The following is a 26,595-nucleotide window of genomic DNA, read 5'->3' on the forward strand; positions in this document are numbered from 1 at the left end:
ATCTGTTCTTATTCAAAGCAGCAAAAACAAGGAGAGTGGACTTTTAAGGGCTTCTTTTAACTCCAGCGCCACACCCTGATCTATTGATTTTTTTTTTAAAGTGTAGAGTCCATCAATAATGCAAAAAGAGACAGGGAGGATATGAAATTTGCCATATTGTAGATATGAATGCATTATGCCGATGACAGCAGGCAGCACTGCCCACTCTGTGTGCCTGGATGTCCAGGTTGCCGGAGCCTCCCGGAGAAGCTTCTGGCTGATTCTTAGAGAGGAGTCAGGAGGGTTTCTGCCAGCCAGTATGTACTGGAAAGCCTCCTGGGTACCAGGAACCATGCTGGACTCTGAACATCTGGATTCGGGGTTTGGAAGGCCCAGAATGGGAGGCAAGAATTGACTCGCATCTTTAGGGCTTCTGGTTCATGCCCAGCAGTCAAGAGGATACCAAGGTGCTTGCTAAGCACCTGGATAGCAATGGAGTTGGCTCCAAATGGGAGCATGGAGAAACTTAACGGAGGTCGGCTTCTGCAACCTTGACAGGAAGCCCAGCACTTGTTCCATTTGGGTGCCACAAGGGAAGGTCATATCCATAATAAGCCCCAATACATGATGGGATAAGAAGGCAGCCATTGTGGGTAGGTTTTTAAAAACCGGCTTTTATTAATTAATTGTAAGTGATACAAATATTCCAAAAATATAAACAGACACTTAATGGCGTCCTACATTTCAAGTTTTTGAATACAACAAATTTATCAAATCATGAAGCAAGGTAGTCAGAATCCCATAGCCCAGTCAGTGGGAAGCAGACCTCCTCCCCTCCAAATGGCATCTTGAAAGGGGATCACAGCAAACTCGGGGTACTTATAAGCAAAGAAGCTCACCAGATGAAGAGGTGGGCTGACAGCTGGCCAGCCCCCACCTCTTCTCCTGTGGTTGAATATGCAGATATTTACTGGCGCTTAAAAAAAGGAGAAAGACAAAACCAAGTCCCATTTCAGAAAAAAAAGGTGGTTGAATGATAGTAACAATTAAGTAACCAACTGAAGACCAGAAGGGGAAAGTGGGCTTTGCTCTCAAATACTGCGCCTGGCTGGGCCACTTGGTGCAGGCCAGCTGTACAAGGGGCTGCCCCACTAATGAGGACTTGGGAGGGCAGGGGCAGCAGAACTGCTGGGTGCGCCCCCCAGGAAGCATTGCCTTGAGGCTCCTATGCTTTTAGTATTAAAAAAAAAAAAAAAAAAAAAAACAACCTTCTGGGCCACTGTTAAGAGCTGCATTTATGCACTGACACAAAAATCTTTGGGAGGAAGGAGGGAACTAAACGGAAGGTCCCAGGGTAACTGAAGGCAAACTCACTCGAGCAAAAGACCCATGGGCCTACCGAGCGTGCATCCCCTCTACAATGTGCAGAGAGAAAACCCTTCTCGGACCCTTTACCGCACTGGTCCTGTGTCCAAAGCCCCCCTATAAGAGGGATGAGAACATCAGGCTGATTTAGAAGCCCAATCAGAGAGACACACTGTGTCCCTGAAGAGGCACCTGAAAGAGCTGAACCTGGCAGGCGGGCAGATTCTGGCATGGCTTGAGTTGGTGACCACAGCGGGCACAGTGGCCTACTTTCTCCTGAAGACCAGTCTCAGGGGACAGGCTGGTGGCAAGCCCCAGCACAGGTTGCGGGAGTGGCTTCCTCTCAGTCTTGCCCTCCTCAATGCATTAAGTAAGTCTGCCTGATTCCTCTGAGAAGCAAGCTGTACAACCACCACTTGCCCCAACACATTGTGAAACCAGAATGCAGATGGCAAGTGATGACTTCAGGCTGGTGCTGGTCCACATGGACCGCCCTTGTTTAGTTTTGGTCACGATGCTTCTCTGGGAAAGGAGATGGAGAGTGGAGGTGGCATGACCATGGAAAACCTGCGGGAGAGCAGGTGAGTGGGGCCTGGACAGCTGGGGCGACTGGGCTGCCTTAGGCTTTGGTCACGGTCACACGATGAGCCTGACAGGAATGGGGGTGGCACAGGCTCTGTGGGGGAAAAAACATGGAAATCTGAAAGAGGGCAAAAGTTCAATCAGCTCAGAGCCTCTTATTGCTTAGTCAGAAAAGCTTGGCCTGGACAGGTGGCAGAGACTTGCCTGAGGCTATACTAGAATGGCAGTGGAAGCCAGGACCTGGTCTCAAGCCACAGCTGTCCTTAGCTTCTGAGCATCTCCTTTCCTTGCAGAGATGGCCTTCCCGGCTAGCACCTGGCACCCTCTGTGTAGGACCCCACAGGCACAGGGAATCATCCTGGGGGAATGACTGCAGGAGGGCTGGTGCTCTGTTCTTCTTCTCTGACAACAAAGAGAAAGACAAGGCCACCCACACTGGGACAGGAAGGAAAGGTGACACTACAAAGATCTAGCCACACCGCTACCACTCAGAATGCTCAGTGGCTGCTCTGCCACCTGGTTTCTCGAACTGATTAGTTCCTGAGGCTGGATCTAGATCATGTGCAGAAACTGGAAAGGTCAATAGGAGGAGTCCTGAGTGGGCAGTGTACCCGAACCAGAAGCAATCCACAAATGCTCTAGGACATCTGTATCTCCAGGGACAGGGAGGGGATCCCTCTTCCATCCTAGGAGGGAGGAAAGAGCCCCACCCAGGGGAGGCCTTAAGGCAGTGATGCTGAGGTAGGGTCCCCCTTGTGGAGGGCCCTCGTGCTCCCAATTACAGCAGCACTTCCTCCTCTGTTTTTCACCCAGGGGAAAGCTTGCATGTTGTGACTTCTTTAAAAAAAAAAAAAAGTACTCATTATTAATAATTTTTGAAAGCAGAAGATACCCAGAGTTCAGGTGTGTAAGGGGTTCACTCACTCCTGTTTGGAGGGTGTGGAAAGTTAGCAAACCACATGGTAAGAGTGCCTGTCCCCCTCAGTCTGGCAAAGCAGGAGTTCTGAGACTCAGAGGAAGTGAGAGCCAAGAAGGATGAAGACAGGAACAGACTTCAGCACAGGACAGACCATCGGGGAAGACGCAACAGGAAAGAACCCTGCCCAAGCCAGGGAGGGGCCAGGCAGCTTGGACAGCCTTTCCTAGCCTTCGGAACGAAAGTCCCTGTGCCAGCAGCAGCACTAGCACCGAGTCCCTGAAGAGCAGACTCACGGAAAGCAGCTCAGCTGATCTGCCAGGCAGGAGGGCATACACTCGCTTTGGAGATTTAACTCTTCCGTGCACCCCAGCACCTCCCACTCATCTCAGGCCCAGGATTGCTGTTTTGCCAGAAACAAACCAGGTCCAATGCTCCATGTTCAGAATGGGAATTTCACAAGAACGGAAATCAGTTATCTGTTGTCTTCCAGGGCAGGCAGCAGACCTCCTTCCCCTCGGGATCAGGGCTATGGCTGGGAGGTAAGGAAGGCAGGCCCGGCGCCTAAACCTTTGGAGACAGATGGGGTGCACAGCAGGCACTCGGCTGGAGGCCGGTACAACCCTTGGGCCATAGGACCTGATGGTCACAGGTTTACTGGTTCTGGAAAGGAGTCCTCGTCTTCCCAGGAATGGCATCTTTTATCTGCAGTGACCAGGCTGGAGTTTTCACAAAGGTGTGCACCTGGGGCACCAAGGCAGCCGCTGACCTCTCCTTTCTCCTTGCATAGGCCTTCCTGAGGAAAGGCCGTGGATTGGTAACAGAGCCTGCAATCACAGTCTTTACCCCTGCACAGCTCACAGGGTGGCAGGAGAGGAGATGAACTAACTTGGGAAAAGTTGATCTTCCCCACTGAAATGCTGGGTCCCCATTTCTTACACATACATACACACACACACCCACACCCACACCCACACACCCCATACTAACACACACGTCTATCTTGGGAACCTGGCTTGGAACAGGCACCTCTGGATACTGTTGGTCTGACCCACCCAGCTGGCATCTAACCTGCCCTAGAGCTCTTTCCAACCACATCTACTTCCAGGCGCCATCTGCTGAGGTGCTGAGGGTTCCATCTTCACTCGGGCTGTCAGGCTGATCAAAAAAGGCACAGTGTAGCAAAGTCCCCTGCTAAGATAGCCACTGCTTGGCAGCAGGAGGGCTAAGGGGCACGCAGCTGCCCGAGGCTGGTGTAGACGTCGTCTGCTCCACTTAGTTCCTCAAAGATTGGAATCAGGTTGAGCAACTCGGTGTCTGCCATGTCATCAAACCAAGACTGCACAGGCACCTGGGCAGAAGAAGGTGGCATCAGTGTGACTGCCACTTCCTCCTGCCCTGGCTCAGGGTGCTGCTGTGCCAGCCCCAGTGGGGCACTCCTCTAGGGAGACCCATGGTTCCCGAGCCCCCACCCCATCCCTAGCATGCTTTTTTTTTTTTTTTTTTTTAAATTTTGGTAGAACCGGGGATTGAACTCAGGCCCTTGTGCTTGCCAGGGAAGCACTTATTCTACTGAGCCATCTCCCCTCTGTCCCCATCTCTGCAGTGCAGGACAGTCGGGACCACTCACTGCATTCTCAGGGTGGAAGATATAGGAAGCTGGCGAGTTGTCCAGGATGAGGGTTTTCCTCAGATCCCTCCCCAGGCGGCTGAGATCCTTGACATAGCAGCCCTGGTGGAACACACAGGATTCCCGGAACAGGCGGGCCCGGAACACCCCACACCGGTCCAACAGGTCTGTCACAGGGTCAGCATACTGAGGGAGAAAAGATGCCGCAGTGTGGGTGCAGTCCCGAGGGCACCCCGTGGCATCCCAAGGATGCCCATAGCCGCTGTGCATCTCATACTTTCTCCCCTGAGGCTCCCCAGTACCTTGGCCAGGCTGGCAGTGAAGAGAACACATTCAAAGAGCTCCCCCATTCGTCTCAGGAACTCATCCACATAAGGCCTCTTGAGCACGTACACCTGAAGGGAAGCACAGCTGGCTGTTGGGGGACCCTGCGCTGAGCAGCCCAGTACCTGTCCCCTTCCCTGCTAGCAGATAGAATGGCACACAGGGCCAGGCTCCCAAACCCAGCTGGCTGGAACTGCCCAGCCCAGGGTAGCCTCCCCTGCCCCAATGCTTCTGCTGGCTCAGTAGTCCCGACCTTAGCTCTGAAGGACAACACAGCGTGTCCTGGGAGCCATCTCTGATTCCAACGGTGGGTCATCAGCTGCCTCCAGAAACAAGTAATCAAGAATAGGCCTCACAGATGGAAACAGCCTATCCTGGATTACTTGAATCCAGCCACAGCCTCAGTAGGAGCACTGTGTCCTTGGCTCCAGCAGGACAGTTTGTCCAGGTCCCCATCAGGCAAGGACACAGACATTTCCTGACACCTCATGTCCACACAAGACTTCTGCACTGTACCAGGCAGAGGTGACACCCCTCCCCCATCTCCCATCGATCACAGTCGGGAGTCCCTGCCCCATCTTGCTCGAGAGCCTCCTTGTGTGTGTGCTCCTCGTGGCTGCATCCACCCAACACCCACACCCACCTCTCATGACTCGCAGTTTCACTCTCAAAGGTTCTCTGGCTACGGGTCTCCCCATCGGTCTGTGTTCTACCGCTCCTTGCCTTCAGCCTATATAGGCTTCTAGGACCACTTATTTCCTCAAAGATCTTTTCATTCACACTACTCCCTAGCCCAGAAAGCACATGCCATAACTCCCTCCAACAGCTGGCCCAAACCCGCCACCAGCTTACCAGACCCCTTTTATCAGCAGAATCCGCTGCTCTGGGGAGCCACACTTGGCGCCCGTTAGCCACTGTCTCTTCAGCTTTTTTTTTTGGTGGAATCAGGGATTGAACTCAGCCCCTTGGGCTTGCCAGGCAAGTACTTATTCTACTGAGCCATCTCCCCAACCCCATCTCTTCAGCTTTCACAGCCCCTTCTTCCCAGGTACCCGACCAGTTAAAAAAAAAACCCTCACTATTCTTGCCTAAACTTACCTGGGGCAGTAGCCCTCCCTCATCTTGATTTTAGCCCTGTATCAGTACTCATGTCCTCCTTGTTAAGTAGGAGCTCCCAGCACGTATGTGCCTTGTCTTTCCCTGTTGTTCTACGTATCTCTCAAGCCTCCACTAGACTGTGAAGGGCTGCTGCCTGTGGTGGTGGCAGGAAGGAAAGCCCTAATGCAGGCGGGACTGTGACGCCATCCCATCAGAGCCTCACACTCCATTTCCACATGAGTAACCTGCCATGCAAACAAGTGGCAAGGCCACCAGGGTGCCTGTGCCAGTGGCTGCTGCCCTTTGGGCCAGCTGGCAAGCACTCGGAGGGGACAGTCCTTTCCCTGCCAACTTCACAGAATCCTTAACCCTGTGCTGGGTGAAGCGACTGTCAGGGCCAGAGCCTGCTCTGGGTTAGTCTCTCACTCTGACAGATGCCTACCAGGCATTTACTCTGACAGAAGCCACCACAAGGCCAGGAAGTCAGAGGGGGTTTCACGGAGGAACAGCTGCCTGGGCAGGGGAGGAAGAAATTCAACAGTTCTTCATGGGCTGAGGTGTGGGTAGGGGCCTTTGAGCAGAAAAGCATCAGTACTGAGTTTCTTGCCTGTAACAGGCAGAAACACCATTTATGCAGGAATACAGAAAATGCAATAAGCCCTGATAGGTGCTGGCTCCCAGGAGGGATGCAGATAGAAGACAGCTGTTACTATTAAATAATATAAACTGCCCTTGACAGCTGGGCTTTATTATAATTATTACTTTAGAGGTGTTTTTTTTTGCAGAACCGGGGATTGAACTTAGACCCTTGCATTTGCCAGGGAAGCGCTTATTCTACTTTCTACTGAACCATCTCTCTGATAGCCTTGTTGTATAGCTCCAGCTGGCCTTGAATTTACTGTAGCCTGGTTTTAAAGTAAAAGATGAGCTAGAGGGGATGATGGGGCTGAAAAGTGTTTTTCTTGCCTTTTATTTTTGTGGGTACTAGAGATCTACCTCAACGTTTTGTGCTTGCCAGGCTGGGGCTTAAGCCACTGAACTATCTCCTTGGCCCATTTTCTTCCTTTTTTAAAAAAAATTGTGTGTGTGTGTGTGTGTGTGTGTGTGTGTGTCTGTGGCCAGCTCAGCCCACCAGGGGGCGGGACTGGCTGGAGTGTGGTGCTGGGGGATTGAACCGCGGTCCCTGTGCTTTGCTAAGCTTGTTTTAAGTAGGTGCTTTAGACCACTGAGCCATGTCACCAGCCCTTTCTTCCTTTTTTTTAAAAAACAAAATAACAAAAAACAACTTTTGCCTAGAGTGTCAAAGGCAGCAATCAAACAGGAGAGGCCTAAGTCACAGAAAAAGAATTAGTTGATGGACACAAGCCCAAAAGGACCAAGGAGTCTGCACCAGTGCAGCGGAGGGCAGGTCCCCACCCTGGGCTGGGCGCGGCCTGGCTGGAAGCTCACCTGGTGAGTGGTCCCCTCGATCTCCACAGGCACTATGAAGTCAGCATTGCTGATTGGCTGGAAGGCAGAAAGGTTGTGGACATCAGCATGAGAGAGACAGGAAGCCCCCACTGTGCCCCCAGGAAGGTGGAGGCTCCCGGAAGCTCCTGGCGGCCCACTGAGAGCCTCTCAGCCCCACACTGGGTCCAAAACCCCCTCTCCTCAACACCTCGGTGCCATCCTGCCAAATTCAGTTTGAGTTAATTTTTCAGGGCTTCCCTGAGTTAAAAAACAAACGAAAAATGGGGCACAGCCAAAGCTGATTCAACTCTTTCAGGCCTGACTCCTCACGAAGCCCTTGTGCCACTACATGGCTGGGTGTGTGTGTGAATGTGTGTGTATGCAGCCCGCTGGCAGTGCTGTGGACAAGGGCAGGCTAGGGAGTTCCCACCTGACAGTCTTCTGTATGGTCTCTCCATGTCTATGACAGCAGAGAGGCCTGGCCACTCCCTTCTAGCTTTTTTTTTGTACCGGGAATTGAACTCACAGCCTCACAATTGCCAGGCAGGTGCTGCACCACTAAGCTATAACCCCGGGCCCCTTGCAGTTACTTCCATCCTCACCTTTAGGCCACCTCACAACACCTGTCAGGTTCACAGGCAGGCCCACGATGGGTGTAGGAGAACCGCGATGCCAACTTACCTTAAAGGAACTGTGTACAAGGGTTTCATCCAGGTCAATGACCACACAAATCCTTCCTTGATCTTCCTCTGTCACCTCTGGGAGTAGGCAGGTCCCAGGGATCTACAACAAGAGCCCAACTGCTGAGATGTATCCACCCAGAAAGCCTGGCCACTCTCCCAAGCAGAACTCTGATTCATGGGGACAGAATCACCCACTCAGAATAAACACTATTTGAAAGGCAGAGGATGGGGCTGGGGAGATGGCTCAGTAGAATAAGCGCTTGCCTGGCAAGCTCAAGGGCCTGAGTTCAATCCCTGGTACCACAAAAAAAAAAAAAAAAGAAAAAAAAAAAAAAAAGAAAAGAAAAAGAAAAGCAAAAGACAGAGGAGGCAGAGTAGCTCCTTGGTTTCAGCCTAACAGTGAGACTGGGAAGTCCATCTGGACTTGGAGGTGGCAGCCAGGCTGCTGCGCAGTGCGCAGCAGCTCCAGGAAGAGCACAGGGAGCACCAGCCATTCCTGAGGCAGCTGACACTTAGAACAAAGGTTTTGGGGCCCGGGGAGACAGCTCAGTAGAATAAGTGCTTGCCTGGCAAGCGCAAGGACCTGAGTTCAATCCCTGATTCCGCAAAAGAAAAAAAAAAGAAAGAAGGAACAAAGGCTTCCCAGGGCACAGAGGTGGCTGGCCAGAGACCAAAGAGGAAGGGATTGCTACGCCTGCTGGGCTGCCAGAGACCGCAGGGTCAGCAGATTCACGTACCTGATAAAACTGGTACTGGAGACACTGGAGTAGATCCGACTAGGAAGAAAAGGTGACAGTCAGGGCCAGCTCAATTATAGCTCCTGCCCCATCCAAACCCCTGCTTCCGCCAAAAGACTTAGCCACTGGAAGCTCCTTCCATGACGAGAGTGGCAATTTTTTAAAGAGCTGGGCAGGAAAGGGGAAAGGCTAGTGCTTCCTTTCCATTAACAGACCTGACAAAATATGGAGAAGATGGTGCCCTTGTTCCCAGCTGCCACTTCATCTCAAACAAAAGAAGGATCAAGGAATGTACTCAGTCAACCCGGGGCCATATGGAGGCAGAGCCACCACCTGAGCTGCTCACTCCTGCTTAGTCCTTCAACCCCACTTCTCCTTGAGAACATGGGTTTTCTATGGCTACCTCAGGGAACACGCAAGGACTGAGCTCCCACAAAACATCAAGCAAGCCAACGTGAAGCCACCATGTGGAGAGCCAGGAGTTGGGGGGCCACACTTGTGATTCTAGCACTGAGGAGGCTGAGGCAGGAGGATCACTGTGAACTCGAGGCCAACCTAAACCACATAGCAAGACTGCAAAAAACCAACCAAGGGCCAGGGAGATGGCTCAGTACAGTAAGTGCTTGCCTAGCAAGCCAAGGACCTGAGTTCAATCCCTGGTTCCACAAAAAAACCCCTACAAAAACAAAAAAAACCCTCAAAATATGAAGTGTAAAACTCAAAATGACACCCCCTGCAATTAAAATGTTGCAGTTATAAAAAGTACTAAGTGATTCTAATGAGAACCTTGAAGGAACCCTAAAATTGTGGGGTGGGGTATGTGTCTCAGTAGTAGTGTGTATGTCTGGGCTTTATGCTCAGCATTGCAAAATAAAATAAGCAGGGCATGTGGCATATGCCTGTGATCCCAGCCTTCTGGGAGGCTGAGGCAGGAGAACTGCAAGCTTGAGCCCAGTCTGGGCCACTTAAGTGACTTAGCAAGCTCCTATCTCAAAATAAAAAATAGAAAAAAGCTGGGGAAACGGCTCAGCGCAAAGGCCCTAGATTTAATCTCCCACATCAGCAAGGAAGTAAAATATTAACAGAAAACCTCTGTTTTGGCATGTTAGTGTATATTTCTTTCAAGTGGTTATTAGGAGTCTTTTGTACCATAAGATTAATAGTATGTAATTTCACATTTGGCTTTTTGGCTATATGCTGTAGCTTAATATTCTCCATGTTATTAAGAACTCTTCATAAAATTAATTGCTTAGCTGGGTGTAGAGGTACATGCCTGTAATCCCAGCATGTGGGAGGCTGAGGCAGGAGGATCCTTGCAAGTTCAAGACCAGCCTAGTGAGCTCAAGGCCAGCCTGGGCTGCAGTGAGATCTCGTCTCAAAAAGACACCAAAAAACAAACAAACAAAACCCCAAATTGCTCAGTAATCACGTCATGTTGTGCTTTAAGCTGTTCTCTCCCACCAGTGAAGCGACTTTTCCACCAATGTAAATGTCCTATTCTGGTTTAGGAAAGACAGCTGCACACCTTGGTGTTCCTTCCAGAGGGATACCACTGGCATGTGGGGCAGAACAGCATTTACTGCGCAGGCTGGCTCAGAACAGAAGTAGCACTTGGTCACCTAGCAATCAAAACTACTAGCACAGGGCTGGCCAAATAGCTCAGATGATTAAAGCACCTGTAAGCAGGCTCAGGAGCCAGGGGTTTGATCCCTGGGCCTGCCATGCCAGCCCCACCCCTAAGGCACACTGAGATGGCAATTGGGCGTGGTGGTGCATGCCTGAAATTCCAGCACTTGGGAGGCTGTAAACAGGCAGATCACTAGAGTCTGACCTAGTAGTGAGACCCTGAACACCCTGGCAGACACTTCCCTTAAAAAAAAAAAAAAAGCAAAGAAAGAAAGAAAGAAAAGAAAATACACAAAAACAAAACTACTCGCACATTTCCGAGTGCCTGGCACAGGCAGAGGTGGGAACTGCTGGAAGGACTAGTAAGAGCACAGCTGAAGTGAGGAGCAGGGAAGAAAAGGTGGGAAGACTTCAGTCTGAGACTCGCCCAGGAAACTTAGCGAGACTGTCGAAATAAAAAGGTCTGAAAATCAGCTGATGGTAGAGCGCTTACCCACGATGTATAAGGCCATGGGTTCACCCTCCTGTACTAAGGGGAAAAAGGCATGGTATTTTTAATGCCTAGGTTCCCTGCAAGTCAGGAAACATGTGCAAGGCAGCTTGGGATAACAAAAAACAAACAGACTTTAGAGTCAGATCTAAGTTTGACTTCTTTTCTTTCTTTCTTTCTTTCTTTCTTTCTTTCTTTCTTTCTTTCTTTCTTTTTTTCGTGGTACTGGGGATTGAACTCAGGACCCTGTGCTTGCCAGGCAAGCACTTGCTCTACTGAGCTATCTCCCCAGACCCTATATCTAAGTTTGAATCCTGACACTATCTTTGGTTAACCAGAACTTTTCTAGGCAGTGCATCCTCTGGGACCCAGTTTCCATATTTGTAAAATGAGAATCCTGTAAATATCCTTACAGGGCTACTGTATTACAGGAGACAATATATGCAAAACACTTTGCAGGACCCCTCAGAAACCACAAAGACATCCAGCCCAGTGATAGTGGGGGACTACTAGGAAACAGACTGCTAAGAAAAGTAGAGGGGAAAGGCCTCTAAGCTGAAGACGTCAGCAACCCCAGGCAAGGACACTTTGCCTACTGGCGGAGGTCTGCAGGGATTGCCTACCATCAACCCCTGCCTTGCCTGACACCACCCCTACGGAGAAACTACCTTAGCAATGGTGTTGGCTTCTTCCTTGTATGCGGCGAGCTCCGTGCAGGAACTGGACTGACCGACATGCTGGGCACGGAAACAGCAAAAGAGGGCCTTGAAGATGTTACGTCCACGTGGCTTCTTAGGAGAGGACTTGGAGACCAGGCCTGGAGAGGAGGGGATGACTGGGCATCAGATATAGGGACATCAGTCTCTGTCAACAGCTACGGTGAGCAGTACCCTTTTGCGGTATGTAAGTTCTGTTAGGTACGTGGCATACGCCTGGCAGGCAGCCACATGCACTTAACCGTAAGCATGCACTTTATTCCAGCATCTTTCCTTTAAAGCAGAAATGGCAGGAAACCTTACTCTCTGGTTTGGGAAATGGGAGCCCTGAATTGCAGATTGGGATCTTCATTCCATAGGGGCCAGAGGAGAAGATGGACCAGGTACAGAGCCCCCCAGTATACTGAGGAGGCACTCAGAAGTAATGTACAAGGACATAAACCTCCCCCAACACCAGTTCCTAGAAAGTCACCTGCTCTAGACACCAATGTACCTCAGCCCCCTGAGTTAGGGACACTGTTGTTTGTTTCCGCCTCAGTTTTTCTAGGTGCTGGGCAGGAGGTAGCAGAACTGAGCCCAAACTGCCTAAAACCTCAGACCTGAAACTCCAGAATGGAGGCGGTGGTCCAAAGGAGGAAGCTATATCTTATTTACACCCTGCCACTCTCTTCAACAAACCCTTCCCTCAGAGACATGGGGCCTGACTGGGAAAATAGGACTGATTAAAGCCCATGGGACAAAACACACGCTCCAGGCCCTAAACTGTGGCCTCCGGTCCTACACTGCAGCTGCGCAGTCACCATGACTATCTGGGCTTTGAAAACATAGTCTCAATACATACTTCAGGCTTGCCTTAAGTCCACTTTGTAGCCTAGGCTGGCCTTAACCTCACAGACTCAGCTGCGTAAGTGCTGAGATTACAGGCACGTGCCCCCACGCTTGGTCATAAAGTCACTTTAATAGCACGCTTTGTAAAGCATTCCCCATAAGACCAAGCAGAGACACAAAGCTAGAATCTAAAAGTAATTGGAAATGGACTTCAGAATGTTTTGCAAGTTCCCTTTGCTTTATTCACCACTGTCCTGGCAACTGTTCAACAAGTTGCCACCTACAATGGACACTGTGGCCAGGAGGTGGCGCTACACAACCACGCTGAGCGGTTCCCAGGCACAAGTTGGGGGTGGGTCTTGCGGGTATCCCAAAGCCGGAGTGGGAGGCCGGCCTGGGCCTAAGGATTACATGCAAGCTGTTCCCGTTTAAGGTACTGGCAAACCACACAGAAAAGTAACACTGGAACATCAGTATGGCGCTCACAGCTATAATCACAGCACTCAGAATCACTCAAGTTTGAGGTTATCCTGGGCAACAGTGTGTTCAAGGCCAGCTTGAACTACACACCAAAACCCTGCCTGAAACACAAAACAAAACAAAACGAATACTGAATATCTCTGTTTCTGTGGGAAAGAAAAACACACAGAATGTACCACTGAGGCCTCCCCGTGTTCTGGATGGGGAGAAGACAAAAGCACGGTATGTGGCTGTGGACTCCCTGAAGGAGGACTCAGAGTCCGCACCAGGGAGGCTCTTACACACGTGGGCAACAGAAGTGTGCTGAACGGCGTTAGTGGGCTGCCTGCGACCCTGGAGAGCACAGAAAAGCCAACTGTCCCTGAGCCAAAGGGTGAGGAAATGGGCTCGCCTGATGGAAGAGAAGGGCTGACCTCTGATGTCAGCGCAGTCCCCCTCCCCCAGGACAGATCCCTGGACACTGGGAGGACCCCTGGGAAGCTTTTCAAAAATGATGACAGAGCCCCCAAACTGAGCTGTCACAAACCCAGGGGTGTGTGTGGGAGGTGTCAGGGGGTTGTGTTTTGCAGAAGCTGTGTGGGGGACCCAGGTCACAAAGACCAAAGTCAGCAAGCTGAGAGCTTCCTCAGCCTGCCCCCTCCATGTCCATTATTCTAATAATCCGCACAGAAACCAAAGGGAAAGAACGGCCTCCCCACCTGCCTGCCAGCTCACACTGAATTCCAAGCCCGCGGAAGCAGGGCAGATGCTGACACAAAGCTCCAAGGCCAAAGCTGAACCACTGTGTTTCCTTTGGTTTATGGTTTCTTCATGCAGCCACAATCAGAGGCTTAACCCGGGCTCGGAGCCTTTCTTAAAAGGCCACGCAGCCCCGGCCTTTCCTGAAGAGGGGGCACCAGGAATGCACTCTGCATCTTAGTGACTGATGCTGCAAAGGCTGAGTAATCCTGAGAGGCAGCAGGGTGAAAGGGGCAGCTGGCCGGGTCCACAGAAAGGCCTCGCCTTTGCCCACCACGGGGGGGCCCAACAGGCACAAGCACCCGGCCCTACACGGAGCTTGGGCTCTGCAGGGGCTGAGGAGCTTCTCAACAGCACAATGGGTCTGGCAGCCCCTGTACCTCAGAGATCACAAACGTGCTGACCTTGGGGCAGGCGCTGGAAGCAGACTATCCAGAGCCCGCAACAGCAAGGGTGTAACACCCGTTACTCCTCTTGCTTCCCCAGCCCCTCCTACCTCCATCCTTCTCCAGGCTCTCTGTCCCCCTTCTCCTTAGAAAAAGAACTCATCAGGATCTGCTCTAGCCTCCCTCGACATGGCAGCCTCCCCCAAAAGGTCTAAAAGGCCTCAGCCTGCTGCGGTCATCTAGCTACTGCTCAATAACTTTGACTGGTTGGAATGACTTCAAGGGCTTCTACTTCTGTGGGTTCTACAGAGCCGGGACCCAAGGAGGCCTCTCCAAGTCTGCAACAGTTCAGAAGCACTGGAAACAGGAAAGCTTTCTTTAGTGAAGAAAGGGAGGTGGCACTTCACTTCGGGAGCTGAGTGCCTGAGGCAAGACACTGAGTCTTCCTGGGCCTCAGCCACGTATACTGGGCACCAAGATGTGTCATGTCTTTGTTAGACACTTGCACCATTATGGTTAATCCTCATACAAACCCAACTGCAGGCAATGATTGTTTAATTCACAGGAGGGAAACTATGGAGGCATGACAGTGGAAGCAGGTCTGTCCGAACCCGGAGCCAAGGCCTGTAAGCAATATCCCACAGGACCTCTGACAGTTCAGGGACACCAGATGCATCTATGTATGCGACTGCTAGGAAGCCCTGTCTGTGAACACTGTGAAGGTCTCTTTACGGGAACACTTGCTCTACTGATCTCTAGGGTGGACTTCCAAGAGATCTGTTTGGGATCTAGCCCACTATTTCCTTCATTTCTCTTGGGTAGGCCATCAAAAGGGTAAGGGGGGATAAGGAGATAGCTCAGCGGTCTAAGTGCCTGCCTGGCAAGCACAAGGACCTGGGTTCGATCCCTGGTACCACATGCTGTGCAGGCCCTGCACTGAGCCAGCCACCAAAATTGGGTGTGGTGGCACACACCTGTAATCCCAGCACTGGGAAGGCTGAGACAAGAGGATCACTACAAGTCCGAGCTGCATAGTGAGACCCCATACCAAATAAATAATTTTAAAAAGGGTAATAGATAATAGTATAAGGCTCTGGGAATCTCTCGAGGCTCCAGTGAACCCATCCCCACCATTCTGAATCACTGTGACTACAGATACCAGGGGCAAGAAAGGACTGGAGTCTTTGTTCAGTAGGTTTAAGGGTGAAGGGGAATCACAGTAGAGTGGGATCTGAAATTTTTGTCAAGGAATCTTCCATGGCTCCTTTCAGCCAGCACGCAGCATTGTGCCCCAGAGAGCCAGCTACAGCCTCCCCCTAACCATCCGTCTGCCTTAAGGGCGGGTCTGGTAAGGCACAAGGAGCAGGGGATGGAACCACAGTATCCTGCTATCCTGCAGGCATCCTGCAGCTATCCTCTGTCTGATTGCGTTTGCATAAGTGGACACTTAAATAACTGAGCTAACTGGCAGGCCCCTAGAACAGGAACGTGAGACACAGGAGATCCACAGGCCCGAAAAGCTTTCAACTGCTCAAGGTTTCACCAGCAAGGGAAGACAGACAGTGAGCTCCACAGCCAGCTGCCCTCCCTCCCTCCTCTTACTGTTGCCCTCCATGGACATCCAGTCCTCTTTTACTGCCTAGATGCTAAAGTGAGTGTGCACTTCCTGCTTTAAACACCTGTTTTTGGACTAGATGTCCCAGAGGACCTGCGCAGATCCAGTGAGGGAGTCAGCTCTAGCCTAAGAAGCAGGCAGGTAGGTAGGTGGCTGAAGGCCACGAGGCCAGGTACCCCTCCAACACACCTCTCCTCACGGAGGCGGGTGTGGAGAGAGGCAGCCTGCTCACCAAGAAGCCCTGGGCTGCAGACCAGGCTCAGCCAGTTACTGACTCAACCACACAGCCTCCTGGAGTCCCTGTTTCCTCATCCACAACATGGGGTTGGGGATAAACAAAAAGATAAACAAAACCTACAGTAAACTACTATGCAAACTCCTTAAATGCTATGCTTATTTTAATTAATTAATCTGGCTGGCAAATCCAGGGTCTCATCAAAGAAGACCAGAAGCAAATGAGTGAGACCTGTGCACGCCCAGTCTATGTGGCTGAATGCCAGGAACAGAGATTGAAGGAAGAGTGCCCAGGAACTGCCCCAAACCTTCTTCCTATACCTACCACAGAAGCCATGCCCCAGTCTGCCTCAGTCCTGGCCGGTCCTTGAAATGATGGGAAGGCAGGCAAGGCCACCTGGCGTGAATGGCACCCCAGCACCGGTGACACCCTCCCGTCTCCTCCTATAAAAAGCGTGCGCACAGCATGGCATGGTAGTGCACACCCGCAATACCAGCACGTCTGGGAGGATTGCAAATTCGAGCCCAGCCTGGGCAACTTAGTGATTTAGAGAATCCCTATACTAAAAGATAAAAATGGTGGGGGATGGCTCAGTATAAAGAGCCTGGGCTCAATCTCCAGTACTGTAAAAACAATAACAAAAAACACATAAAAAAAAAAAAAAGTACGACCAAGAAAAAGAAAATGAGAAAGAATGGTGTACACGTTCACATGGGCAGAGGCAGACCTGCCTTATCAGATGTTGTTTTTACTCGCGGAACCAGGGATTGAACTCAGACCCTTGCGCTTGCCAGGGAAGCACATATCCTACTGAGCCATTTCCCCAGCCCCCCTGATGTTTTTAACCTGAGAATGAGGCCCAGATCCACTGTCACTAAGAAAACAGGTTTGTGTCCAGCAAAATACTAAATCCTTGAAGGAAAATTCCTGGGACCCAGCAGAAGGCAATCTCTCAGGTCATTGCTGGCTGTTTTTTATTTATTTATTTTTCCTTTTTAGGAGGTACTAGGAATTGAAGCTAGTACCTTTTTACAGACCTACATTCCCAGCCTTTATTAAATTTTAGGAGAGGTTCTCACTAGGTCAGTAAATTGCCCAAGCTGGGCTTAAATTTGGCAATCTTCCTGCCTCAGCTTCCCAGAGTTCTGGGATTACAGGATGCGCAATCTCACAGCTGGGCTACAAGGTTTCAACAAACCTGTTCACATACATGCTTTCTTAACTCAGCCCCCAGAACTCCACCCCCTCCACACACACACATCTCCCATCCATTCTGGCAAGAGTCTGGTCCAGCTATCACAACGAAATGGTTTTTCCGAGTGGCCTCCCTCCCACCAACTATTGGAAAAAGGAGAGTATCTGAAGCACTTCCGGCCCTTCTTGGCCAGCTGCCTGACCTGTGCTGCCACACCACATCGGAACAGGGCGTCCTGTGGAGTTCTCCCAGGCTGTCAGAACTGGGCTTTGGCCGCGGACAGGCACTAAAGCATCTGGTAGATAGAAGGGCTCTGTGACCAGGGGGGCAAAAGAGGGTAAGACATGCCTGGAACTCTCCCGCACAAAGGCCTGGACACAGGGAGGGTGCACTTCTTTGTCCAGCACCCACCCACCCACCGACTGTTCTCTCCAGCTACCTAGACAGGCAGGTTCTTGCCTAGCTCAGCACTAGCTACCTAAATTCCAAAAACTAGCTGTGAATCTGACTGCTGGGCATTTTTTTTTCCCTGAAAAAGGAATTTGAGCCACACTGTGGGGCTCACACCAGCACCTTCTACACTTTGAGATTGAAACCATGTGTCCTCCCGTAGCTAGCAAATGGGGTAGCCCTACCACTGCCTCCAAAGTCTCCAGTAGTTCCCCTTACTTGGGTGGAGGGCTCCCTGTTCGTTCTTTTTAAGCAAACGATTTCTTTCACTTGTTGGCCCTTAATACCACTTGTGAAATGGGGTGGTGGGGTGGGGGATCACAGGTCACATGCCTCTGTCCTTTCTTTCCCTTGTCCCCTTCAGCAATGGGGTTTCTGATCTCAATTTCAGGAATCTTCCCTCAAGGCCTGTCTTGGGAGCAGGGGACAACCGGCAACTTGCAAAGCATGCTTAACAAACTTGATTTCAGAATCAGCCTCTGAAGTAACTGCTGGAAAAACACCCTCCTGGGCAACTCAACATTCTTTCAAAATGTGCTGGTGTGGGGTCCCTCAGAAGTGCAGGTCCTGTTCTAGACATGGAGACAGTTCTTCATAGCCACGTCAGCAGCACAGGAGTCCTGTGGGATGCGGGAAGGCATCTGCTGGTCCACGGGGCCAGCAGGGACAAAGCTGAGACGCCATTTAAGAAACTCTGAAGGCTAGCTCCTGCCTTGCCTTAGAGCAGCGGGTCCTTCCCTTCACAGCACCAGCTAAAGTAGGGGTGACATTGTGGGGAAATGGCAACCAGCCATCCTGAGCCCTCCTTCTTTGTAAGGAGATGCTGAGCAGGCCTGGGGGCGCGGGCGTAAGAGAAAACCACCAGGTTGGGCACAAACACCTTCTCGGTGGCTAGCAGAGTTCCTGCCTTAGTTTGATGCCCTCCTAGAATGCCCGAGTTTAGTTTAGTGAAAGGTCAAGAACCCACAGCCTCTTTCCCCTTCAGCTGCATAAACCTGCTTTTAGGCTGACCAGAGGATGAGGAGGAGGAGCATGATGAGATAGAGAAAAGTGAAGGCGCAGGACAAAACAAAGGAACACTCAAATCAGTGAATAAAACAGTGGTTACCAAGGTGCCACAGACTCGCGTTTACACTGTGGCTCTGCAGCTCAGTTATAGAGCACTTACTGAGAGCACACAAGGCCCTGCGCTTGCTCGGTTCTTGCCATTGAAAAAAGGTTAGAAATCTGCCAGGAGTGGTGGTGCGATGTGGGGTACCTATAATCCTAGCACTTGGGAGTCTGAAGCAGGCTAACAGCCCAGGATGCGCAGTGAGTTCAAGTTCAGACTGAACTACATAGCAAAATCCTGTCTCAAACTGTCCCCTGCACACACACAAAATCCTTGACTCTGTCATATTTGACCCAAGGCCTTAACTTCTCTAACTATAAAATGGGAAGAATTCCTTTATCTCAAGGGTGAGAACGATAAGCTTAGGAGTATCCTGGCCCTAAGTAAAGCTCCTGGTCAACTACTAGTCATCACAAGCAAAGTGCTTTCAACTGTTATCTCAGTTTCAATCTCAAAGTATTCACTCTGAAGGTATCATAAAGAGTTCTTCTAACTCATTTCAGGGGTCGCACAGAGGTAGCGTGTGTAGCGACGACCACGTCTGGGAAATAAATGGCCTTTCCCAGGACTCCACAAAACCCAATTCTGTCACAGAGGTTGGCCAACCAGTGTCTTCCTCATGCTGCTGGCACCCGCAGGACTGTGAGGACTCTGCTAGGGAAACATTCACAGCCGGGCACACTCGCGAGCTCCACCCACACCCTTCAGCTGCCTGAGGCCCAGCCAACCAGGATACGTGTGACTCACCAAGTGATCACACTGGGCTAGAAGTCAGGAAACCTCAGGGGCTCTGCATTTAGTTCCCCTCACAGGCCAACGGGAAAGGTCTCCCTGCATGGACCCTTCAAGGCAGCACCAGCAGTGGCCTGGGTGGAATGCCAATGCCAATGCCAGTGAGACAATGGGGCCTGGGGAAGAGCTTGGTTGATGCTGAGTTGTGGCCTGGACAAGGTACTTTAGCACTCTGAGGGAGGGACCTCCCTAACAGATCAAGGGGAGCAATTTCTACATAAGGTAGTTATGAAAATTAAGTGAGATACTCGATACAAAACTCCAGAAAATATAGTATGTAGTGCCTTGCCCATGGTAAGTGCTCTATAAATATTGGCTATGACCATTATGAGGTAACCAAGGATCACTACTCTGTTCATTCACTCAGAAAATTTAAGGACTGCCATAGAGAAACCACAGGATCCATAATAAACAGCAAAACTGGGCCCCCAAGGTGAATCTTCCTGCTCAGGGTTGAAGAGGGAGCTGGGGCCACCACCGTGCTTACCTGGCTCTTCTCCAAGGACACCTGTCAGAATCACAGGGAGCATTTGGAACACACATGTGAGTGGGCCACCTGCCATGCTCTGATTCATTCAGTGAGTCCCAGATGGAGCCTCTGTATTTTTAGTAAGTGTCATAGGAGATTTTAATGGGTGTCCCTGGCTGAAAGCCAACGTCTAAAGGTTACCAGGGGTCTCTGACCACCGTTTCCAAGGCTGGAAGGAGATTTAGCAAAGTCCCTGTGGTGTCTCCTCCCACAAGACCCGACTGGCTGGGTGTCTCTGCAGGCCTCAGAGGAATTCATGCCTGGGGTCTGGTTTGACTTTCCAGAGGTATTTGTTGCATTCTATACATGGGTACAAAGACCTGAGCTTGTGGCCTCTTCCAGTGGTCCCAGTGACTGTGAAGGAAGGGCCCCAGCCCATTCTGCCATGGAAATGGAAGAGTGGGATGCACGGATCCTCCCCACAGGAGTAAGGTGACTTGTACCTTCTAAGTCTGCTTGGTTGTTACTGAGGCTGGGGCCCATTTGTTTCCTGGGAGTAGTCTATGTGGAAAGTGCAAATTCAACAAGACAGAATGAAAAGAGAAAGGTACTATGATCCAGTATGGCCAGTGTATATAACAGTGTTTTGGGGCCAGGGAGATGGCTCAGTGGAATACGCGCTTCCCTGGCAAGCACAAGGGCCTGAGTTCAATCCCAGGCTCCAAAATAAATAAATAAATAAACAAACAAACAGTGTATTTTAATCTGGTATATTTATCTTATGTGTTTTATCCTTTTGCCTGTTAATGTGGCTATTGATCTGTATGTATTATAAGGATTTACAAGATAAATGAATATGATACTGGCAAAAGGGGGGAACCAATTGAGATGTTATGCACATGTACCGATTCCCTACGATGAATGTGTTCATTATGTACTTCAAACATGTACCAATAAAAAGTTTTAAAGAGATAAGACAGGTATAGAATGAAGAGCAAGAGCAAAGCCTAATTTTAGGGAGAGTGGTGGTGGCCAAAAGCTCCTGGGAAGGCAAGAAAAACATCAGATCCCCAGGGAGATCTGGTTCAAGACTAAACTCCAGGAGCAGTGGACCAATAAAGCAAGGCACACACGCCTCCTGCTCAGAAGTCAAGGACACCCGCACCTACGGGCTACCCACTCTGCAGCAGCAGATCCTGGGGCAGGTACAGGCACACCCAGACTGAAGGGCTGGATACCCTGCTGACAGAGACGCCAGTCGTTCCAAAAAGGCTTCCGGTTTCTAATAAGTCAATTTCTCCACTGTAATTTCTTCTAGTTCTTTCAAAAGACTTCCATGTTAATGTGCTATCTTACACCCAGTGGGGAACTACCCTTCCACTTCAGAGGAGAGATCCTGTCGGAGCCACATCCCACGAGCCCCTCCCCTCACCAGTGAGTTAAATTCCTAACTTTCCACAGCCAGCCAGCCTAAGACAGGATGAAAGGCAGTTCAATGCTGCTTTTGTGTTCTCTCAACATTTTACCCACCAATCAAAGCTGCCAGGGCATAGCTTAAGAACATCCATTTCTCTTCAAAACCTGTTCTTTATTATTAAAATTCCCTAAAAGAAATCTGAACTTCACCAAGTTCATTATCTTTCAAGGCAAATGCAAACAGCAAGAGAATGTGGCACACAGCTGTCTCCAGTATCCTTATATCTATCTCTGAGAGGTTGCGCAACTGCTTCCAAGGATTGGCTTAGACTTAAGAGACTCACAGGAGATGGGACACTCTGGCTTCCTCCCACCTCCAGGTGCCAGATACCCAGGGGCCCAAGAGAACCGACTGAAGCCCTACGGCATAGGCTACTCAGTGGACACGCAGACAAAATCCCACCTCAAGTCACAGGGACGCAAAGAAGTGGTCTGTGCAGCAGGGTTCTGCTTGGAAGGCCTGAGCCCCACAGGGGGTCCCCTCTGAAACCCAGACACCTGAAGTGTAAAACATACAGGTTCAAGACTGTGTACTGTTTATGCTAGGTGTCTTGGGGCAACAGAAGAGGGAGAACAAGAGTAGCAGTCTGTTTAAAAAAGGTCATTAACATTTATCAATAAAAAAATTAATCATCTACTATGTACCAGCACTACAGAAGGATAAATAGCTTTATTTCTGTTTTACAGATAAAAGCACTCACAAAGCTAACACAATTTCTCAAGGTTTACTGCAAGCAGGAAAAGCAGGGACAAATGACCACTACCCTGGTCCTACAAGAGCCAACTTTCCCAAGCTGAGAAGAAAAGACAATACCCAAAATACTTCAAACGTGCAGACAAAAGAAAACCGAAGGGAGAGGAAGGGCTGACACATACATAATCCCACAAACATTTACATATTGGCTTTATTTCCCACAGTAGGAGCATTTCTATTAATTCTCCACAGGAGGACAGGGAGCATTCGTTCACGCTGGCTAGAAACGTGACTTGTACAGTAGGTCCCATTTTAACAAAATACAAGGTACCTCCCTCCCTCCTTTAGGTAACTTTTCTCAACTGTCTAATAGAACAGGAGGAGCCAGCAATACCCCACTTGCCAGACAGAGGAGTCTATGTGGGAATTCCGGAAAGCTCTGCAAGTGAAATGCAGAGCTCTAGCCCCAGATGTTTGACACTGGCCAACTTTCTTGCTGGGTTAGGACTAGTCCCATGGGGCTCTTAGGGTAGGAGCAAAGAAGCTTAAATGGCCACACAGGCCCCTTATCACTTGAAAAAAGGAGAAAAACTCCAGAGAAGACATGGGGCAAGTCTCAGCAACCACGGGAAAAGTAAGCACAAACAGGCCAAAAGGGTGCTGGGCCAGGACAGAGGAGCCCACACTACCTGTGCACCCTAGCCCAGCCAGGCTGTGCAGGGTCACCTCCCCAGAGCCAACTGAGGAGGAAGCCCTGGTAGGCAAGACACTTTGCAGCCTGTCATGTTAAGGGCTTAGGGACATCTACAGCAAAAGGTATCTGACTAGTTCCCTGAGAAAGGCAGAATTTGTCTCTTCTGTGGAGAAAGCAGGTGCTAGAAAATCCGGCCACATCCAAGTTTGGGAGGCATCTGAGTCTCTGAGAGGAAGCTTTCCTATTAGTGACTATCAAAACCAGTTCCAAAAAAACAAACAAACCAAAAACCCAACCAAAAACCAGTTCCACACATGAGATGAATCCAAAGTTTCAGCATTCCTCCCTGAGAAGGGACAATGGATCTCTCTGTTACTGTGTCTCTTGACTCCCCCCACAGGCTTGTGGGTCACAAGTGGGACAGGGGACACCTCATCCACTTCACATTCGCAGGCCCTATTTCCTTGGCTTTTGCCTGCCTAAAAGCAAAGCCCAGGCACAATCTCACAGCAATGGGGTAACAACCCCATATGGGGCTGTAATAAGTGGCCAGCTAGTCTTGCCAAAGTGATACTTTTTGATGTTATACATCATACATCCTGTCCTACCTATACCAGAAAGCCATTTCATCCATCTGTCTGGAAAATGATCCTTTTTTTTTTGAACCGGGGATTGAACTCAGGCCCCAAGCGCTTATTCTACTGAGCCATCTCCCCGACCCCATATGATTCAATTTTGGCGCCTTTATCACTGATGCTTTCAGAACTTTGTCCTACTTCCCCTACTGTAATTACTTTTGAATCATCAACACACCCAAGCCAGCTTAACACTCAAAGAGAACAAAATGCTCTTAAAAAAAAAAAAAAAAAAAAAGTGCAATCGAAAACAATTTCACTAAAAAACCACCCGTCCTAGAAACAGTTCTTTCCAGAAACTTCTCAATAACCTGCCTTCCACTTTCCTCTTTTCTAAAGGTAGGCAGAGCTTGGGGATGGGATGTGGCAGAGACAGAGCTCCTCAAGGAGCTAATTAAAACAGCTGCTCCCTTCCCTCCCCTCCCTTTGGTTTTTGTTTGAAGATGCAGATTGCAATGATGTAGCACTCAAAGTTGGCGTCCTGGTTGCTGAGTGCCCGAGCAGCCCCGGAGCCAAGTAAGTCTTCTCAGGAATGCAACTAAATTACAAGGGAGGGGAGGGACCGACCAGGCCAGTGGCTGCTGGTTTGAAACTTCAGATTCCTCTTGGCCTAAGTTTGAAAGATAAATCACACACACAAAAGAAAATAAAAATGTTAACACCCTCCCCCAAGAAAATTCAACGGGCGCGACCCGACACTGTACAGAAGTGGCCTTTCTGTTGATCTCTAATTCCGCCACTGCTTCAGGATGGCCCTGGTGGATGCAACTTTCAGCTCTGATCTCTAAGTGGCCAATTCACAGCCCAGCTCTCCTTCCTTCTGGCACCGCCGGCCGCTACAAGGGCCATCCTTCCTCAGGATCCCCTGCAGAGGAGGGAGAAGCAGGGGGAAGCACAGGGCTGCTCTCACAGGCTTCTCACCACCACTGCCCCCTCGTGTCTTCTTCCCCCACCCATCTCTTTACTTTTAGCTAGCTCCGAGAGTCTTTTCCCAGGAAGAGGTTGGGAAAAGAGTGGAAAGAGTCCAGCAGTGAGTTATAAACACAGGCAGGCTCTTTTTCAGCTCTCAGCACAGCTGAACAGCGAGAGGAGGTAGCTAAGTTGCTGCCTGGGTCACACTGGCCTCCTGGGTCACACTGGCCGGTCAGCACTGCTGCCGAAGGTCGGGGAGGCCTTCCGGGGGTTGTGATCTGAGTAGGTGTAGCTCCATCCCTCCTTAGGCAGGGGAGTCAAGAGGCATGCACTACCCACCCCCATTCCACGGAAAGAATTCCACAGAGGCTGACACACCACCCCAGCTGTTTTGCCCCTAGCAAGATGGGGGTGTTCTTTGGGAACACGAACTCCTCCACGAGTAAGTGACCTGCTAAGGAAGCCAAATGTAGGGGTGGAGGTGGGGTATGGGGCGGCACAAGAGCCCCGTGGCTGGCCACCTACCAGGGCTTAGCAAATTTAAGCGCAGCACTGGCCCTTCACACCTATTGGAAGAGGGACCCAAAAGTGGAAGCACAAATCTAATCCCAGGAGCATGTTAACTCCCGTGCCTCGAGGGTCAAGTAGACCAAGCCCTGAGTTCTCCAGAAAATAACCGGGGTCAGTCCTCGCTCCCGCTATTTTGGACACATTCTTCTAAGCCAAAAGAACATGGGGGAAGGTGAACGAGTTTCGAGGCCTCCCATAGATCCCAAACTAAGCGACTACATCCTCTGACCCAGCCTTCACCCTGCCCTCACAGGAGGCAGGGTCTCCCTGCGCCCGGTCTCCAAGCCCCCCTCCCCCGCGAGGGGTCTGCATCTCCTCCGGACACTCAAGAAGGTGGAGACCACGAGGCGCTGTCCACGAAGAACTAGCACTTTTTCGCTGCGCGATTCAGAAACACGCCGGGTCTGATGCCATCCGGCGAATTATGTAACCAGGGGCACCGCTCCTGAGCTAAACAAACGCGGCTCTGTGTGCAGCGGCGGCCCCGGGGGAGCGCACCGAGGCGGGGAGGGGCTCCGGCCGGGCCTCGGCTCGGGCTTGTTTGCTCAGCGAAACCGGCGGGAGGGCGCCCGTCCGAGCCCCGCGCGGCCCAGGGCCCGGCCCCTCCCCCACCGCGGCCGCCCCCGCTCCGGGCTGCCAACTTGGTCCCAAGTCCCACCGGACGTCGTCACCGCCGGCGGCCTGAGAGATCTCGGCTTGGGGGACTAGGAAACGCTGAACTCCAGCCCCGGCTCAGCTCCAGCTCCGGACCCCTCTGCCCCCTCCCCACCTTCTCCCATGGTCCCGGCGCAGCCGCGCACCGCGGTGCAGGAAAGTGACGACCCCCGCCCCCACGCACACTCGGGAGGGGGCGGACGCGGGTGGGCTCGTGCTACAGGCGCTACCCTTCGGCGTCTGGGCCGCGGAGGGAGGGGCTGCGGGGCCGGCTGACAGCTGCGCGGGTGACACCCCTCCCCCTTGGGCGCGAAAGCCCGGGCCCGCGCAGCCCCCAGCGAGGTCTGCGTACCGACCCGGACGCGGGGGCAGACGGATCATGGAGCCCCCGGGGGTCAGGGCCCCGGACGAGGGTTCTGGGATATGTTGGCCCCCTTCCCGTCCGGGGGCGACGCAAAGTTTTGGGAAGTTGCTGCCCCTACCTTGCTTGGTGAGCACCAGGGCGTCTTCCCTCCGCGCCTGGGTGATGATGGAGCCGTGTTCCATCTAACAATTCCGCGGGCCCGGGCTGGCTGGGCGGGAGGACGGGCGGGCGCGCGGGCTGGGCAGGGCTGGGCTGGGGGCCTGGGCGGGGGCCCGCTCCGCTCTGGCTCCCTAGTCTCCGATTCCCGCCGCTGTTCACATCCCCCCTTCTCGTTTCCTCCCCGGGCCGGGAAGGGAGGTGGCCTGAACTGAAGGCGGGCGGCCCGGGCAGCGGATCCCCCGGGTGCCCCCGGCCCCGATCCCCCGGTGGCAGCTCCGGGCTCCTCAGTTTGGGTCCAACATGGAGAATCCGGAGCGAAAACAAGAGGAGGAAATGGGACACGGGGCGGTTTCCAGGCTCCCCCCTCCCCTCCGTACTCCAGATAAACAACCCGCGGCTGCAGAGCCCACCCCCGCGCGCTTCTCCGCAGCTGACCCGGCCTTTCCACGGCCTGCCGGTGCTTTCCACTCCGCGCCAGCGCCCTAGGCCCCGGGACCCTTCACTTGTGAGCGGCCGGGGCTGCGGACAATCCAGAGCTTTGCT

At 51.5% G+C, this 26,595-nt stretch overlaps 1 protein-coding gene across 2 annotated transcripts; it reads right to left on the bottom strand.

Annotated features, from left to right (window-relative positions):
- Positions 1-633: 633 nt before the first annotated feature.
- On the bottom strand, positions 634-26,595 carry Ctdsp2 (CTD small phosphatase 2). 2 transcript variants are annotated; one of them, XR_002819301.1, is made up of 9 exons: positions 26,012-26,595; positions 11,548-11,696; positions 8,764-8,802; positions 8,025-8,126; positions 7,344-7,400; positions 4,775-4,867; positions 4,473-4,658; positions 3,914-4,193; positions 634-3,638 (listed from the first exon to the last, which is right to left on the bottom strand). XR_002819301.1 is itself a non-coding variant. In XM_004647041.2 (8 exons), the coding sequence occupies exons 1-8, from the start codon at positions 26,073-26,075 to the stop codon at positions 4,068-4,070; spliced, it is 816 nt and encodes a 271-aa protein (XP_004647098.1). In that variant the 5' UTR covers positions 26,076-26,595; the 3' UTR covers positions 634-4,067. The 2 variants fall into 2 exon arrangements, 1 of the variants encoding a protein (XP_004647098.1); XM_004647041.2 differs by having other exon boundaries at positions 634-4,193.

The sequence above is a fragment of the Octodon degus genome, unplaced genomic scaffold (genome assembly GCF_000260255.1).
Source record: "Octodon degus isolate 3935 unplaced genomic scaffold, OctDeg1.0 scaffold00286, whole genome shotgun sequence".
NCBI lineage: Eukaryota > Metazoa > Chordata > Mammalia > Rodentia > Octodontidae > Octodon > Octodon degus.